Source organism: Talpa occidentalis, unplaced genomic scaffold, assembly GCF_014898055.3.
Source record: "Talpa occidentalis isolate TD23 unplaced genomic scaffold, MPIMG_talOcc4v2.1 talOcc4.3, whole genome shotgun sequence".
Lineage (NCBI taxonomy): Eukaryota > Metazoa > Chordata > Mammalia > Eulipotyphla > Talpidae > Talpa > Talpa occidentalis.
This window is the reverse complement of record NW_023603184.1, coordinates 108019756-108039419: the sequence shown is the minus strand read 5'-3', so window position 1 is coordinate 108039419 and position 19664 is coordinate 108019756. Positions and strand designations below refer to the sequence as shown.

The 19664-nt window shown below is 37.1% G+C and overlaps 1 protein-coding gene across 7 annotated transcripts in view; it reads left to right on the top strand.

Moving 5' to 3' along the window:
• The window catches only part of CCDC141 (coiled-coil domain containing 141), a 211160-nt gene that overhangs the window by 105483 nt on the left and 86013 nt on the right, over window positions 1-19664 (top strand). For all 7 annotated transcript variants that reach the window (XM_054699894.1, XM_054699890.1, XM_054699893.1 and 4 more), the window contains one exon: window positions 15915-16109. In XM_054699894.1, the coding sequence (XP_054555869.1) occupies window positions 15915-16109 (195 nt within the window). The remainder of the gene's footprint in view (window positions 1-15914; window positions 16110-19664) is intronic.

Genomic DNA, 19664 nt, shown 5'->3' with positions numbered 1-19664 from the left:
CCTTTTAAAGAATAGGAATATTCCTCAGAAATAGCACTTACATGTGCTATTTAGTAGAAAAAGAGCTACTTATATGTCTCTCGGTGGTTTAGTATGTGTGTAGCAATATCCAGAGTTCATATAATCATAGTTTCCAGGTTACCCAAATACTTTTAAAGTGTTTCACAAGCATTGTTGAGCTATTTTCTTCTCATGTGGCACATACTAACCTGTATAAAGAAGTTGACTATTCTGCTACTTGAATTCCATTACATTCCAAACTCCTTCACTGAAGGTATGTGGGGGGAAAAAAAATAAACCACTAGAAAACATATTGCTTCAGTAAGTCAGCTCACATTATCTCTGATGATTGTAAAGAAAATCTATAAAACGAAGCAGAATGTGTTTCTTTTATAATGTTTCATTTAATTTAACAAATAAAGTGGGGTCCGAATCTGGAATGTCTCAAGGCAGAAATTAAGTGATTCTCCAAACAGTAGACACCTGCAATAGTGCATTTCAATTCCTCTGTCTTCATTTTACTGAATAATTCGTTTTACTTGTCTGATTTTTTTAATGAACTCTCCAATTAAAAGCAGATGTCATCTCTCACAGAACATAAATTAGGAACAATTTCATTACTAACAGGCAAAATATGTATAAATGGTATTGAATATGCCTACAAGCATTGGGAAAATCTACAAAATAATTTGACTTTCACATTGTGGCCTTAATTTGTAGATCAATTTAAAGTTTAGTGAACTATATGCTTTCAATTCCAAGGGAAATTTGGTTTAGAAAGTCTCACAGAAATGTTTGTGCCCATCTAAGAAGGAGATGAGTTAAGAAAACAAAGAAAAAAAATTGTACTCTTTGATTGCTAGGTTTAAAACTACCTGCTGTCACTTCACTTATAGAATTTTCACCAGCTCATTAAGTTTAAATGCTTAGAAAAAGCTTTTCTCTTTGGTTTCTTAGTTGACTTCTACAAAATTTCCTCAGTCATATTCTTTTATTCTTCCTTTTTGGTCATTTGTCAGCCCTTATGTAAAATTTTCCATGAAGCTTGACTTTTTATAGTTGCTATTATTACAACTTGAGGTAATACTAGCATCATCATAACAGTGCAATTGAGTCTACTTGAAGTGGACACCTGAAAAGACTTTTTTTTTTAACATTCAAAGTAGTCATATCTTAAATCTCTACAGCCTTTCTGTGTGACTCCAGCATCCATTTGGTGATGTTCTAATCGTTGTTTAGATTTCCTTGATGTTCTTTATCCCAAAGACTGTCACTTCAACTTCCCACTCTGTGGTAAGAAATGTTTTCGAGGCATCACCGGAAACTGCTCTCATCAAACCCACTTCCCTTTCACCTTTTCCTTGTTTCCCTCCTTGTACTATTCAGCGTGGACCACTAGGGCTATTTATAAATAAACCCATCACCTATTTTTTCTGTTTTTCATGCTTCTGAAAGAAGATGAGACAATTTGTAATTGTTCTGATTAGATCTATTTTAGAATTACATACTGTCAGTAAACTTACAGTTTCTTTGTCATTATTCCCTGTTCCATTTCCCATAACAAACAGTACAAAATTTTCATGCTTTCTTTTATTTAATTTGTTTCATTTTTAAATTGTGGGTTTTTTTAATTGAGGTAATGTTCATTTACAGCACTGTATATAATTTAGATGTATAGATTACACCTCTTCAAATGTACGTTACCACACCATACTTACCACCAAAGCACCCATAGTCCTTCATTGTAGTCCCTTGTGACCCCTGTCCTTTGTCTCCCATTCCACATCCTCCCCCTCAGCTAGCCTCAGTTCTACAATCAAATTTCTTAAGTTTGTTTTGGTTCAAGTTCTTCTTTTCCTTTCTTTCTTTATATTTTCATATATGAGTGAAATCATTCTGTATTTGTCTTTCTCCTTCTGATTTATATAGCATAATTCCCTCCATCTCCATCCATGTTATTCAAAATAGCAAGATTTCATCTTTTCTTTTGATAGCTGAGTACTATTATATTGTGTATATATACTACATCTTTATCTACTCATCTATCCTTGGCAGATAGGTTTCCATACTTGTTCTTTTTAAATACCCAACCAGGCTTTACCTACCTCAGAGTCAGTTACACAAAGTGAAATCACTTGATCTCTTCTTCTCTGTCCAATTTTTAAAATATATTTTACATCATTTTTCATTTTTGCACAATGTATGCATTTTCATCTTGGTTATAGTCCCCATACAATTCCCACCCCCCTTATTTGGACCCTAATCCCTCCTCCCCCGACCCCGTAGTGTGTCTCTGGTTTATAGTTGCTTGTTGATTTTGATTTTTACTTTATAATTTTTTTTGTCTCTTTTCAACCTCTCTTCTTTACTTTCAGTTCTTCTGTTTTTCAAATATAAGCCTTCATTCACTATAACCTCATTTTCCTGTCACCCCTTCCTCTTCTTCCTTCAATTATATTCAAGTATCTCACAAAATAGAAAATGAAAATATTGCCATTCAACTCTTAAGACACTATTCCATCTTTTCTCCACTATAACTGAGGCTTGAATTGTTGCCTGGAACATTCAAATGTTGAAGTCCTAATGCTCAGAATGCAATCTTATTTGGAAATGGAGTTAATGGCATGTAATTAGTTAAGATGAAGCCATTAGAGTGGAACCTAGTTCAATACATTTATAATAAGGGAAAATTTAGAAATGGAGACAGACGCACATAGAGGGAAACCAATGCGAAGAGCCACAGGCAAAAAACAGCCATTTACAAGGCATGGAAAAGGGCCTGGAAGAGCCCCTCACAGACTTCAGAAGAAACCAAACTTGTTGACATCTTGATTTTAGGCTTTTAGCCTCCAGAACTGTGAGAAAATAAATTTCTATTTTTCAGGCCCTCCCAGTTCTTGGGATTTTGTTACAGCAAAATGAATACAGCTAGTTTATTTTCCACCTTCTGAGCCTTCCCTTGTTTGCATTATGAGAAGCTGCTCTTAGGTTTGTTTTTTTTTTTAATTATTTATTGTCTTTTTTTTTTAAAGATTTATTTATTTATTTATATAAGCACTGGGTACAGTCAGAAGCGTGGAAGGGTGAGAGAATTCACCAGAGCCAGAGTGGGGAACAGAACAGGCAGACTGACGAAATACACTGCTGAGGGGAGCAGTGGGTGCGGCAGGAGAAATATGTGGCGCCATGTGGGACCCTCGCCAGTGGCCAGTGAATGAACAGGTGCTGCAGAGGCTGCGGGCAGCTTTGCAGCCCAGCACTCAACCGCTGTGCCACCTGGGGAGGTCCGAGAAGCTGTTCTTTCTTAAGTAAGAGATAACTTGTTCTCTATGTACTTTATCTCTGAGACACCATTTTCTCTAATTCTCCCATCTTTTGGATGATTCCTCCTCAATCTCGTTCAATGCCATCTCCCTCTATTCTCCCTTTGTGTGTAATGCTTAATCTTTGGTCATATTTCTCTTTTCATTTCATGAGTAAACTAACCCCACAATGAAAACATCACTTTAAACTTGATGGCTTCTAGATATTTTGATTCTTAACATCTCCAAACCATATATCTTTTCTCAATTCAAGTCTTCTTTTCAGAAATTCCTATGGAAGATTTGCACATAGATTTCCTACTAGCACTTCTAAATCAGCTAAAATTATTATCTTCCCTTTCAAAACTTCCCATTTTCTTTTTCAATTTAAAGATACTGCAGTCCTTCAGCCTCTCAGATTTCAGACTTCAGAGGCCATTGGAGTCCTCATTCTTCCTCTCCCCTCACTTTAGATCACCTCTCCATTTTAGGTAATTCTTACCTCATTCTCTCTTTTCTTCGCATCTCAAGTCCACCACTTCAGTTTGGGTTCTTAGAATCTTTCATTAGGTAAGTGCAATTATACCATGTAATAGTATGTATCTGAGCTTACAAACTATAGTATTTACATAAAATATTGTTTGGTTTTTAATTTTTTTCTTTTTAATCAAATAAGCCTTATTCTCAGCTCCCATACTCTGACTGGTAGGACATTCCTCTCTATCATTTATTGGTGTTCCATTTCCCCAGGGCTTTACAAGTATTCCCAAGCCATGCAGTACCATAGCTCTGGGGAAACCACTCTACTCATGTGTCCACTCTGGCTCTCTCTGAAGTAGCCATTGTCTTATTCTGATTGGAGCCTACAGTTAAAGTGGTACTGTTGTGTCTGTGTCTCTTTGGGTGTCCTAGAGGGCCCAACTTCCATAGTCCCTGGAAGGAACACATGTCCATCCTCAGGGTAGCCTAGCACTTCCTCATGGCACTCCCCTCGAGGACCATGCTTCTGCACATCCCTTACCTCACACCCACTCCTCTTCAATGTTGGCCAGATTTCCCTGCCTTTCAGTGAGCCTCATCTTCATTGTCTTCTCCTTCATTATATTTATCTTAATGCCTTCAGTAGACCTATACCTTTTTATAAAAGAAAAGGGGGAAATGACTTGTAAGTAACTTCTGATTTTGGTCATAATACAAATTTCACTAATATAAAAGAGGCGCAGGAAATAATGACTCTTTTCTTGAAATGGCAGATGAGATAATAGAGGAAGAACAAAATAAATTATCCTGCCACATACCCAACTGGCATCTGGGCCTCCACATTTCCATTTTGTAATTAATTCTTTATGACATCATCAATGTTACCTTTACACACACTGAGACTAAGCCATTTTTTGCTAATTGTCTCCTACAATTCCCTTCAGATGTAAAATTAAGTAAAAACTCTGATTGAATTTAAAACTCTTCATGATCTGCTTTTTGCCTGTCTGTCCAGCATGTCAATCTCCCTGAAGCCAAGCTTCTGTGGCTGTCATCTCCATGCCTGCCACATGCTTTGTCACCTATGAATCCTGATTTAGTCCCTCCCTTCCGCATAGAATTTCTTTCCCCTAATTTCCTTCCTCATCTTTTTCAAAGTTAATCACAAATTATAATATTAGAGCTGACATGGTAAGACTAAAGCTAAAAAACAGGCATCGTCTGAGGTCACAATTTGCTTAACAAAGAGGAAGAGGGGTAGATTAAAAAGAGAGTGTGCTGTCAAAATTAAATTAAGAGCCAAGTGTTAGCAACTGAGTCAGAAAAGCTAAGCAGAGACAGAAGCTGCAAACAGTTTGATATGCAATTCAAAATTGGGCCTGACACAAATTGGCTAGAAGCAAGATAAAGAGAGTGGCACCCACATTCAGGATGTCAACAATGTTTTGATGTCAGTACATTGGACAGAGAAGGTCTGTCTAAATCACTGTGTTTCTCCTCCTGTTTAGAGCTGAACCTATACAAATCTTTCTTACCTAGATGACTTTGGGGTCCAGAGTGATTTTAGAGTCTTTCTATAGGAAGTTTTGATCATCCATCTCTTGTCTTTCCCCACTTTTTTTCACAGACATTGCCTGTTTCTCATTTCAAGCTTCTTTTCCCTCCTTCTTGGCATTTCAATCATTCACATGTCTGATTTCTCCACAGCTGAGAATTTCTCAAAAAGAGGGGCCATGACATTCTGGACTTCCTATAACACCCAGTAGATTTGTCTAGGACACCAGAATGAGACACAGTTAGTGTTGGGAAAAGAAGCTGACAGCGCAATGGTGCACAATTCAGCCCTTGCTGGACATCTAAATAGCTCTCATTAGAAGAGACTTTTGGCCATGAGTAACTCTGTCTACTGCATCATCATCAAGATTATAGATTAAACAGAATTCTGTGAGAACATGCGTAATTCTGAGGCAAGAGAGAAATGATGGTCAAAACTTCATGAAAGATGGATATGGTTCTGCAGTTCTCAAGTGTGAGGCAGCAAGCACTCTGGTCTGCTCTAATGTGAGAATGAATGTCTATCATCTTTCTGACCATCCTTAATTTTTCTTTATTTTTCTTCTCCACCATCCCACCTCATCCCCCAAATTTTGTTTCAAATTTTTCAAATTTCTCAAGAGTGGAATTTCAGCTACTGTTGAAAAGTGAAATAACTTGTCAAGTGGCCATACCTAATGTTGCCTCTATGTGCCTACTATTAAAGAGAAAGCACCACTTTAATTCCCCTCTGAAGCTGTGCTCTTGCACAATTCTGTGATGGTACCAGGGTATTGAGGGGGCAATATAAGTGCAGAAAGGGTGGCATAGGTTGGATTTAAAAAAAAAAAAAAACCCTGGTGTTTGTAATAAAGGAATTCACTTCATTGTGATCCAGAGATTTAATCTTTTCTTTTTTGTCTTTATTGTCTACCAGCTTTACTGTGGTAGAAATGACACACAAAATTGTAAGATATTTAATGAAGTCTACATTGTGATAATTTGATATATGTATATTATAAAAGGACACGCCCCCACATAGTTAATTAACATACCCATCATCTCAGGTATTTCGCTTTTGTGTGTGTGTGTGAGAATATTTAGGTTCTATTCTCTTAGAAAATTTTAATTATATAATGCAGTGTTACCAGCTATAATCACGGTGGTATATATGATCTCTTCAGACCTTATTCATCCTATAGTTGAGGTTTGTCCTCTTTTATTACCCTCTTCCTATTTCCTACACACCACAGCCCCTCCCAACTACTTTTCTAACTCTGTGCCTGTGATTTGACTTTTTTTTTAAGATTCTACACATAAGTGATAAAAAGACTTAAAATTTTTCATTTTCATGTACACAAAGTCCCTGGAACCCAGACTGAGAAAGACTTAAAGGAACTAGGGCCTCCCCAGTGGTGCAGCGGGTTGAGTGCTGCACTGTGAAACTGTCCGCAGTCTCTGCAGTGAGGGTTCGATTCCGGCCCGGCCGGCCAGTGAGAGTCCCACATGGCTCGGCACACCTCTCCTGTCTCGCCTGCTGCTCCCATCAGCAGTGTCTTCAGTCAGTCTGCCTTTCTGCTCATCGCTCTCTCTGGTGAATTCTCTCACCTTCATGCGCCTCTGACCTGTACCCCCGTTCTTGTATAAATAAATAAATCTTAAAAAAAAAAAAAGACTTAAAGGAACTACACACAGAGGGCTTTAGGGAGTAATCAGAAAGGGTTCAACACCTCTCTCTTTGTATGGATTATTATAAGAAACAGTAAAGTGAATTGATGCTAACAAGATGACGTTGTCTCAGGTCACCAGTACGTATATATGTTCTACCAAGCCTTCCCTTTTAAATCAGTGCCCCCTTTATCTGACACAGTAATGTGAAGAAATACAAAGTTGAAAGAAATATTTTTGTATCTTCTTTCTGGATTAAGACTAATGATATCCAACATTGTGCCAAGTTTCTTTTAAACTCAAGATGGATTGATGTTTTCATCATTTAAGAAGCATAAGAGTAAGGATTTTAGTTATATGTTGTTTCTTCTATAGCCTAAGATAATACTTACTGAGTGAATGGAATAATTTCTAAAATGGAGTTAAATTTTAAATTTGAGAATCATTAATACAAAACGTAATTTTGACAGTCAAATTAGTTTAAAGGTTTAAGGTTAAACTAGTACTATTATACAATACAGTCCGCCCCTCCCCTCAATTTACTGGAATGATTATACAGAACTATTATGTGTCTGTTGTTATTTATTAAATATTTTAGAATATGCTTGTCCAATGGTTCCAAAATTTAATTGTTTATAAGGATTATTTGTTTGATCCTGATTTCAAATAAAAACCTCAGATTTTATTTTTAAAGTAAATGTACACTTTTTTATTTATATTTAGGTTATTTTTTTAAATTTAAATTTTATTTTTATATACCCCCTACAATTACAACCCCCTTATTTTGACCCCAAGCCCTCCTTTCCCTGCCCCCCACCCCCCATGGAGTGTCTCTTGTTCATAGTTGTTTGTTGATTTTGATAGTATCTTTCTTATAGTTATTCTTTTTCCTGGTCCCTTATTTAAGTTTTCTAGATTCCTGCTATGAGTGAGACCATCTGGTAATTTTGCTGAGCATGATCCCTTCCAGCTCCATCCATGTTGCTGCAAATTGCATGTGTTTATATTTTTTGAATGCTGAGTAATATTCCATGGTGTATATGTACCACATCTTCTTGATCCAGTCATCTATTTTTGGGCATTGGGTTGTTTCCAAAGCTTAGCTATTGTAAATAGTGCTGCTATAAACATAGGGGTGTAGGTGCTCTTTGGAATTGATGTTTCTGTGTCCTTTGGGTAAATACCTAGGAGTGGAATTGCTGGATCATATGGAAGCTCTATGTTTAGTAGGTCCAGAAATCTCCACTAAGCTCTCCATAGTGGTTGGACCAGTTTGCACTCCCACCAACAGTGCAAGAGAGTTCCTTTTTCTCCACAACCTCGCCAACATTTGTTGTTGCTAGTTTTTTTTAATATGTGCCATTCTCACTGTTGTAAGATGGTATTTCATTGTAGTTTTGATTTGCATTTCCCTGATTACAAGTGATGTTGAACATTTTTTCATATGCCTGTTGGCCATTTGCATTTCCTCTTCAGAGAAGTTTCTTTTTAGCTCTTCTGCCCATTTTTTGACTGGATTATTTTCTTTGTTGTTGTTGAGTCTCATCAGCTCTTTGCAGATTTTTGTGATCAGTCCTTTATCATTAGTGTTGAGTGCAAAAATGTTCTCCCAGTGGGTGGGGTTTCTCTTTGTTTTCATTATTGTCTCTTTTGCTGTGCAGAAGCTCTTTAATTTGATGTAGTCCCAGCTATTTGTCTTTGCCTTCACTATCACTGCTTTGGGTGATGTGTCTGTAAAGATGCCTTTGATGTGCATATCATGTAGTGTTTTGCCTATATTGCCTTCTATGTATTTTATGGTTTCAGGTCTTATGTCTAGTTCTTTAATCCATTTTGAGTTGAAAACCTCAGATTTTTAAAAATACATATGCCTCTACTCTACCAGTAATGATTGAGTGAATATAAGGTGGGTATGAGAATATGTGTTTTTAAATATTTCACAAAAGGTACTGATAGTCAACTAGATATAAGAGTTATTGTTTATATCTATATCTGATGTCCATCATGGGCTTATGTATAAGGGTCCTCTCCCTAATTCAATATTTCATTTAGGGAAATCATCATAAAAGGTAAACATCAAAACCTATTAATTCTCCACATAGTTAAATCACATGTTGAGCTCCTGAAGATATTTCCAATATATTCTCTAGAAAATTAAAAATTTATTTGAGGATATTAATATAAATTTGGACCACTGAGTCAGCCAGTGGTGCAATCTGATTGTAAGCAAATTGTGTTACATGAAAATAATTTGGCCAGCTCGACTATATTAATTTTGATTAAGAATGAAAACACCAATACCCCTAAATCTTGCTCTGCTCCTTACTTAATCAACTCTAAGAAAATATAATTAAGAGGAACAAGAACCCCAACATAAATAAGGACAAATCAGTAAGGAAAATATAATGGTTCTTGAAAAATACACATCTTGGGAAATTTCCCATGTAACCAAAGTTTCATCTAAAAACTTTGACTAAGGAATTAAAAATAAATGTATTGCTGTTCCAATAATTATTTTGAATATTTGCTTCTGATCACAGTTTATGTTTCTATTTTATTTTAAAAATGTTTTTGCCACATATCCATATGCTTTTGTATTAGCCAGAAGCACCCTGGTTGGTGCCACTGATCAAAAAGCTCCACTTGGTGGCCATGCCCTAAACAGAATAAGGGAAATAAGAAACTTCCAAGTCATCATGTTTTTTTCAGGCAAATTTTGGAATTTGTAAATACAGGTTTTTTTTTTAAAGATTTATTTATTTATGCAGGTAAGAACGAGGGTACAGGCCAGAGGTATTGGGGGGGTGTGAGAGGATTCACCAGAGACAGAATAGGGAACAGAACAGGCAGATAGGCAGATTGACCGAAACACACAGAGGAAGGAAGCAGCAAGTGAGGCAGGAGAGGTCTGCTGCGCCATGTGGGTAGCAACCTGGCCAGGGATTGAACTCGCACTGCAGTGGCTGCAGACAGCCTCATAGGCTGTGTCCCAACCCCTTGCGCCACCAAGGAGGCACTGTAAATGTGTTTTTTAAAAGACAGCAACTAATACATAGAATTTACTTCTACTGTAAACTGTCAACCCCAATCCCAGCAAAGCTAATTTATGGATAATACAGCTAAAACACCACATCTTTTGGTAGGCTCTACAAACCAGGAATTTGAAGTACAGTCAATTCATCATAAAGTTTATAAATGATTCAGTAGAGAATCAGAATTATATGAAGTGATGGTGACTGTCTAAGCTCGGGCAAAGGAATTCCTAAAAAAAACAGAATGCCTTACTTGGGATATTAGCAAGCTTCTTCTAGCTCTAGGCCTCTGCTATAATTCACGAGCATCCCTGATTCTTGGGCTGATTCCCTGCTTGGTGGATGGGAGGTGCAGCACCAAGCTGTTTTCATCTTTAGGTGACACACAAAATCACAGCTTCTCTTGTCTGCAATCTGGGCCCTTGCTGGAATGCATCTCAGTGAGGGTAAAGTTCAAAGATCCTATGGGCACTAAACTCTGCACTCATCCAAGAGTTGGTTGACACCCATCTCTCCAGTGACCCTGACTTCTGTATAAATTACTGTAGAAATGCCTGCCAAGGGCATATAAGAGGAAACTGACTTGGTTTGCAATTCAACTCAGAGTTTCAGCTTTTCAAGGACTCACTGCCACTTTTCAAAAACACAAACACTTCTTAAGTTCTGCTCAAGGCCTATTAAAATATCTCTGATGGAATTTCTTTGTACCATCTGTTAATGCAGTCATGTAAAGTTCTATGATTTTGTGTCAGTGAGTTAATTTTCCTTGGTGTGCAGGACATAGAGACTTGACGAGAAGTGGGCAGTAGCTAATGAGATGTTCTAGAATATAGCCAAGCTTCACTACCATCACGTAAGTTCCACACTTCTGACAGATGTCATTTTGTCCAGTAATCTCTATAGCCAATATTTTCTTAATAGTTCACATATACATTCCAGATTGCTTCTTGTACATCTCCCACTTAAAAATCACACTCTGATGTCAGGTTTATTCTGAAAATAATTTACTGCAAGTGGCAGACCTTTAAATTTCCTTTCTCTATAGGGAATTTTTCAGGAAAACATAAGCCTATTAAATGCATTTTTATTATAAATTTGTTTCAACTGAAGTAGCTAATATTTTTACTTTTTAAATATACTTGCTGGATAATTTTTATACCAGTCCATAAATACATTTGAAGTGCTTACCTGATACTATTGTTATAAAAAAAAAGGAAAGAAATCATTATCACCTTGTCTGTCAGCACTGATCTTCTTAAAAGTACCCTTTCAATCAACGGATCCAAGAGAAGTTCAATTTCTGCAGCAAATGGAATACAGAAAGTTATAGCTTAAAAGGGTTACTACTGTGAGTGGAAAAGGAAAATAATGGGGTGACCTGTGGAGACACCCTGAGCCCAGGAACACACAGTTCTACACGTCTCTATGGGGTCAGAGGTATGCACATTTCTCCGTCAAACTGAAAAGCCAAGGAAATGTAGACCTGGCTTTCTGCTGGTGAGGACAAATACTGGAAATATTTTATTGCAAAGTGGCTGAAACAGTCCAAAGTTTAACACTTAGCAGTCAGGCAGCTAGGGCTGAGAGAAAATGGACCTCGTTTCTCTTCACTGGGTTTCTCGAGCCTTGACAACAATGACAACTAAATTTGTTATATGCTGTGATGGATTCAGATAACTCTGGAAAGTTTTATCTTAAAATAGTGGAACCATCCCCTAAGAGAAATACATCATCAGAATGGTATAGAAATGCATCAGAAACTGCCTATAGATTGCTTGCCCAAAGAAAACAGAACCAATTTTCTGAGAAGATTGAATAGAAATATTGAATGGATCCAGCTTCATTTAATACCCACAGAGTTCATGTGAAAATGTAATTAAGAAGACTGGGATGGAAAATAAGAAAAGATAAGAGGCAGAAAATGGTCCTTTACAGTTTCCTTGGAAGGTCACAGTCCACTTTTTAGAACATAGAAGCACAAGGTTAAAGTGGGTTTTCAAAGACTTGGCTCTGCTCCAGATCTCTCTTTAATGTTGTTTGCAAAATTTATAGTAAAGGCAGATTTATGAACACTGTGAACTGCTCATAGGTATTTTACTTCTTATTCACAGAGAACAGCTTTATTCTTTTGGTCCAGTTGCTGGGCCAAATTAAACTTGAATTTGGACTATAAATTCTCAATTATATCTGCAAGTGCATTGTGTTTACTTAGAAACCATGAAGATTCTAATTTCAAATCAGAAAAATCTCAAGGTCATAAAAGACTTTTATCATTTCCAAGACCTTATCTAGTCTTATGGAAGTCTTACCTCTGCACCTCTAAACTGATACATTTAATCTTTCTGTGGTGAAAAAACACTAGGAATTGCTGAGATTGGGGTACTGTTTGAAAGAGTGAATTCTAGAGTCAAACTATCTGAGTTTGAATTCAGGTTCTTTTACTTACTTGTATTGAGACATTAGATAAGTTCTTAATTCCTCTAAGCTTCATTCACCACATCTGTAAAATGAACATAATAACAGTTCCTACCTTGTAGAGGGTGTGCTGAAGATTAAATGAGATAACCTGTGTAAAACATTTGGCATAGTGCTAGCATACAGACAGAAAAATCCAGTCTTACTGTCTTGTTGACAGTTTAGGCAACATCCTACTGCTTAGTGTTGTCCAGACTAACTGTAATCTTTTACCATCTCCTAAATTCTGTTTTCTTTCCCTCTGGCTTTCAAGGCTTTCCTCGGGTTCTCTATTAAAGTGGTCTTTCTCTAATGAGCACAGAAGGTTCTGGTCAATGGCAATTTTTTTTTTTTAAAGAAGCACCTGTTTTATTCTGTTTATTTGGACCCCAAGGACTTCTTTGCTGAGTTCATTAATAGCCCACAGATCTTAGTAGATAGAAAACAAGAGAATGAATACAAGTAAGAGGACATGGACTGATTGAGTAGTTAGAGGGATAAGGGGAAAATGAAGGAAAGAAATAAAAAGCCTCATGAAAACAGGTGAACCAATTAGGTGATGCAGCTGCTCTTAGCTGCAAGAAGAGTGTTCTCCCAGAACATTGCGCCCACGGGGGCACTGATCCCCCTGGATGGGTAGCATTCTTTATCCAAAAAATTGTTTTCAAAATATTCCACACCTATTTTACTCCTAACGAGCCTCAATGCACATTAACACAGGAAATATTGCAAGAAGAACTGTAGCAAAGAGATCTGTTTTATTTTGTTTATCCTATAATACTGATCAATACATGACATTGATCAATAACATTTGGAGACTCCCCATTATTGTTATTTCAGAACTGAGAAATAAGAATGACCAAGAAGAAAAGTGGGGCTGGGCCTCCCCGATGGTGCAGCGGTTGAGCGCTGGGTTGCGAAGCTGCCCGCAGCCCCTGCAGCGCTGGTTCTATCCCCGGCTGCTCCCCGGCCACTGGAGGAGGGTCCCACAGACCTCTCCTGCCTCCCGCTGCTCCCCTCAGCAGTGTACTTTGGTCCTTCTGCCTGCTCTGCTCCCTGCTCTGGCTCTGGTGAATTCTCTCACCCTCCCGCGCTTCTGACTGTACCTAGTGCTTCTATAAATAAATAAATAAATAAATCTTTAAAAAAAAAAAAAAAAAGTGGGGCTAACATTTAATGAGTGTCCATTATATGTGCCAGAAATTGTGCTAACTGCTTTAAAAAACATTTGTTCTTTCCCATACCCAGAAGGTTATGGTAATATTTTTTGAGTGAGAGGGATATTTACAGTGCTTTACGAAAGAATGGCATGGTACATATTAACTGTCCTGAAGTGGGGATGAATGACTCTTTAAAAATATGAAGGCCCTCAAGAGCTCACATAACCCATATTCATGCTGAAGAATACAGCTTTTGCATTCACTGAGAAACTTTGAAATTTGTGAGTTTCTCTAGCTTCAGTTCCCCAGAATGTAGCATTACTCACTATGAACTGCTGGTTCTGCCACTTGTTAAATATGTAATTGTAGGGTAAGGTAAGAAAGTATCAGGCTTTTCTGCCCTCCCGCCATTAGGATTGATGATGGATCTGTGGTCCTGAATGCATGCCTGATGGCGGGCACCTGGAGTAGGGTGTGGGCATGTGTAGATGGGATTCACCTGGGCTGAGACTGGACTTATAAGGGCAGTGTCACGGGGACGCCAGTAGAGCAGAGCTAAAGAGAGTAGAATGGAAGAAACACCAGGAGGGGAACAGCAGAGCGAAAGGAGCAGAGAAGCAGAGGCCACGAGAGAACGCCGGAGAGTCCAGGAAGAATGAAGACTCGCTGGAGCCTAGGAGGCCTGTCAACTTCCTGGCCCCCTGGCACCCCTGCCTGCCATGTACCTGGTAAATCCCAATAAAAGCCTGCAAAAGCCACCAAGGACTCCGGAACATTCCTTTAACCCGTCTGCTTGGATCATAGAGATCCTGCTCTATGCCCTTCCTGACCCTACGATAATGTTGAGTAACATACTCCTCTGAGTGTATATAAATACAGGGAAAATAGTATCTAACCTAAATTTGTGAGAATTATATTTAAAATCCACAAGGTGCTCCAAAAAATGCCAAACCCTTCATCTAATCTTCTTATAAATTGATTGAAATATTTTTCCCTTGCAAAAAGACTAGAACAAGTTATATAAAGTCCATAAAGTAATATGTGCAATTTCTGCCTTCAACATCCCCTAATTATATTTAAAACACTACCACATTGTGTGTATATTAACAATATTTAATACATTTAATAATGCAAATGTATATGACAATTACATAAAATAACAGTTTATATATTGTTAAAAGAAAGAACCAAATTTTACTTTTTATTTCCTACGACATCAATCTTAGTACAGCTTATGAAATGAATAGAAATCATAGTGGTAAGCAGCACTAAGGCTATACTTATATAACAAATATAACAATAATAGCGTCTTTTGCATTGAGGAACAAGCCAGGAAGGAGTCAGATTTCAACATTTTTGAAATTTGGTGCTAAATATCTGATGCTTTAACAAATAGTCTTTGTTTACCACTTAATTCTCAGCTGAAATAGGTACCAGAAAATCCACTCACAAGACTGCCCTGTTAGACATAAGCATTATTTTATGAAATTGGATCTGACTTTAGCCCTTTGCAAGAAGTTTGAATTTCCCTTCAAATAAATTGAATGTTAATATGTTTGGCTGACTCCAACTCTTATGTTCTCTTTTCTCTACTTACTGTTTTTCATCCTCATGCCACAGAAAGTAAAAATCTGCCTCTTTTCATTTTTCGAAATGTTTTTATGTCATTAAGAGTGAAGCATTGAGAGGTGAAGTTGAGGTCATGAAGGAGGGCGCACTGCACAATAATAGCTATTAATTCTGTGGAGAGACACAGAGCTTAATTTCAGTTCTAAGTATAGGCAGACCCAAAAGCTACAGATAGAAAATATGAGCTTTCCATTCCTTTTTTGCCCATATTTGCCCACATTGGCAATGAGATTGAATTGTTGGAGGAGAGAAACTTTTTTATACTTAAGTGAATAAATATAGGTCAAAATGAGTTAGAGGTTGAAAAATGCCATTGATTTTTTTTGTTGGTTTTTTTTTTTTTTTTGGTATGTATTTCAGGTACGAATTCAGATAATGTTAACAGAAGTGGAAGTGACCTGTATTCAAGGCAGCCAGATCAGTCACACATCCCAGCCAACTTGCTGCTCTCATCTTTCCCTTTAAAGCCTCTTTTCTATGTCCTTTTCTGTTTCAGCTGCATCTCGGTACTCAAACCTACATGTAGAATTTACTCTATGATTTGAAAATACAACTGATTTCTGATATATTAACACATCTGAATGTTCTCTGAACTTAATCAGACATTACAAATGGGATGATGTGTAAAATAAATTGAAGAGAATGTTCTCTTGTAGGAATGGAATTCTGCTGTTGAGAAGCTGAAGAGTGAGGCCCTGGAGATTCTGCTGTCCAAGGACAACGTGGAGAAAGAACACCTACAGCTCTCTAACCAGAAACTGAATCAGCTTCAAGAAGAGTTTGATCTGCTCATGGTGGAGAGGGAAACCTGGTTAAAGAAGACAAATGATTTTTTTAACAGCACTAACAAGGTCAGTGTGAGGTCAAATTGGTAATTTTAGGTAAGCAGGGCAGACTAGTAAGAGACACATCACTTCAACAAATCAGAGCACATGCAGGAAGTTGAGACTCCAGGTGGAGTTTCAAAATTGAGGGCAGCAAAGAAGAACTTTTAAAATCTATTCCTATTGAGGCCATTATATTCTCAAAACTAAGAGACTCCACTTCAACATGTAAAGGGTCACTGTATTTTTAAAAATTACCTATAAGGGTTTTATTTTGGAACTATCATAGTTCTGTTGTGGGTGGAGGGGCGGGGATACTTATGACCACATTGTAGTGTTTTCCCTGGAGGAAGGGAATAATCACAAAATTTATCAAGGTTATAAAAAAAAAACTTCAAGCTATTACCTAAAGCACTTTCTCTCTTTTTAACCCCCTTTTCATTTATCAGAGAAAAATAAATGAATATTGCAAGCCTCTGCATGCAAATCATAAAGTTAGAAACTGAGCTTTTACTGTCTTGGCCTTTTAACGTTAGCAAAAGGGAAATCTTGCTTTGAACTGTTTCTGGGTACTCTTTCATTGGAGACTTGCTCTGCTCCAGGTTGATTTATTTCATATTGATTGTAGCAGTTGGCTCCAGCTGACTAGAATGTTCACAAGTTCACAGTACTTGAGTAGAGTTTAGTATCTGAGATGGTGATGTTATTTAAAATCTGAATTTTTTTCTAACTTTACCAACCTATATACACCTTCCAGGAATTGTTAAAAGTCTTAAATTTTACAGATGTATTTAAAACTGGATAATGTGGCAGGAAGTGAATGGGGAACCTCCAGTAGCTAGGTATATTGTGATTAACGTAATGACATCAGTGCTCCGATTACAGTGGCCTGGTATATGTCAAAACAGTTACTTCATGTTTAATTTCTTAAGTAATAGGAAACTTTTTAAAAACATTTATTTATACATACAAGAAGTGGGGCACAGGCCAGAGATGCAGGGGGTGAGAAGATTCACCGGAGACAGAGTGGGGAACAGAACAGGCAGACTGAAGTACACTGCTGAGGGAAGCAGTGGGTGAGACAGGAGAGGTCTGCTACACCAATGGGTCACCTTCCTGGATGGGGATTAAACTCATGTTGCAGTGACTGCGGACAGCTTCATAGTGCTACTTAACCCCTTGCACCACCAGGGGGTCCCAGTAATAGGAAACTTTTTGCAAAGGATAAACACTAGTAAAACTCTAAATTAGAGATGCCGGAGTAATGCTAAAAATGTTAAATGTTTATTGTTAAATTGTTTTGAATTGCTTGTTTGAAGAGAAGAAAAAGGCATAGCACATTACTGGTGATGTTAAGTAGATGGTAGGTGCTAGTTACTTTTCAACAGCCCTGTCTTTGAAGAAGAGACTTTTTAACTTCTGTTACATCCTCGCTCTACAAACTAAATGGGTCATCTTCCAGTCAAGTATTTCGAAGGAAAGTGTGTTGCTACAATAAAACAATGCTTCTAGTACAAATCCTGTACTTTATAGGCCTGCAAAATAAAGATTTTTTCTCTCTTTCACTCTCATTCTCACATTTTCTTTCTCTGTTCATATTATTTGGTACCTTTACCATGAGGTCTTTCTTCTTATGCTCTTCCTGGGCTTTGAGGGAAGAAGAATTCTATCTCGCAATAATTTTACAAAATGAAGAACAGAGTGGTGACTTTCTCAATACAGTAGTTTCAGGTCAAATTCTAAGAAATATCTCTTAACCCCAAAGACTTGAACTCTAGATTCCCTGTTTCATCCTTTGAAGTCATGGCATTCAAATTATAAAAACATTACTTGGGATTTATGCCAATGTACAGCGCTCTACACAGCCAAGTGGTACTTAGAAAGGTACAGGGTTATTTTTCCCTTTTCAAAGCATCAAGGAAATAATTTGAAACTCCAAATCTAAGAGCTCTGTGTGAAAGATGATGGATACTTTTACTTCAGCAAAAATAGAAAGTGGAATTTGGAGGTAGCTGTTTAATCATGACCTTGGAATGAATTATTCACCATATTATTAAGAAATAAAAAAGATGAAATTATGTAATAGGTAAATTCATTTAAAGAACTCTTCTCATGATTTATGGTATTCCTTATATGATTTATATCATGGAATTTCCAAATTTGCAAAAGGTTCATCACTGTATCCCATTTTTGACATAATACTCATAAATAACCCTAATTAAAATAAAGGGCTGGTTTTAAAACATTAATACAATTTCAAAATCCCTTAAAATATTTTTTCTACTCAGAAATTCTGTTTACACAGTGGAGGAACATTTTTAGTTTATATCATCAACCTGTCTCCAAAGCATTGATTTTTCCTTTTGAAATTCACTTTGTGCCTTCAGTATATTGGGCTTTTCTAACTGTGAGCATCTGTATTACTAGGGGAAGAACTGCTGCCAACATTGTGAGGATTGGAGATTTTACCCAACATTCAGGCTAATGTGTTAACTTGTCATAGCTGCATGGGTGCTGACAAAAGACACGTGGCTTCTGAGTCAGTTTTGAAAGACTTTATTACTCACAGCAAAAGCAGTAACCAGAGTGTCAGCATGTCACACCAGATCCCTAAGCCCAGTTTCCACAGGATGAGATGGGCCCAGATGGGCGACCCCACCCACAGCAGGTAGGGCTCAGAAGAGGAACCAACCGTCCTAGGCTTAAGGAATCTGCTGTTTTATAGCAAATAGCAAACGGGCCCGTATTTTGTTCTTTGTCTCAGAGGCAGACATTTCCTCAACCCTGAAGGTTGGTGGCTACACCACCACACTGAGAAAGTGGACTTGGTAGAGAGGTCAGGGAGAGAGACATTTCTGACTCACCAGCAACATGGGTAGGGACACTAGACACTCTCTTCCCCAGCAAATCTGGATATTAGTACTTGAAAAATGAGAAAGTTGGTGCTTAAAAAAAGATACCATGAAAACCAATTCCACTCTGATAAGTACAGTTATTTTTTTAGCAACACTCTTGTTTCAAATTTGATAAAAGTAGGTCAATATTCTTTAATATATGCATCAAATATCTATGAAAATATGTGTTAGTGTAGTGGTTAATATATGAATGAATGAATGAATGAGACACCTTGAGTGTTTGCTTAGTAATGAAAAATGTAATTGAGAATATATACCTTTTATTTTTTTGAATTTTGTTAAAATAAGGAGAAATGAATGTCAATCTCATTTGCAGAAGGGACTTTTGTTAGTAAGTTTTCCATATCATATAAAGTTCTTTTTTTTTTCCATTCAAATTTTTATCTTTGTTTTTGGTACTTTCATTGCAATCATCTAGAACTCTCATTTCCCCCCTTTTAATATTCATTAATTTCTCTTGCTACCAATTCTAACTAGAGATAGTTTTACTTAATAGAAAAAAAGTCACAGTAACTTCTTTTATTGAAGTTGCTAACTATACAAAAGCATGGAAAATTTGTGAGAATAATTACTCTTTTCTTTAGTGATTCTTTAATAAACACTGAGCAACTACTATGTGTCAGACACTGTTCTAAATGCTGGAGATACAGCAGGAAAAAAAACCATA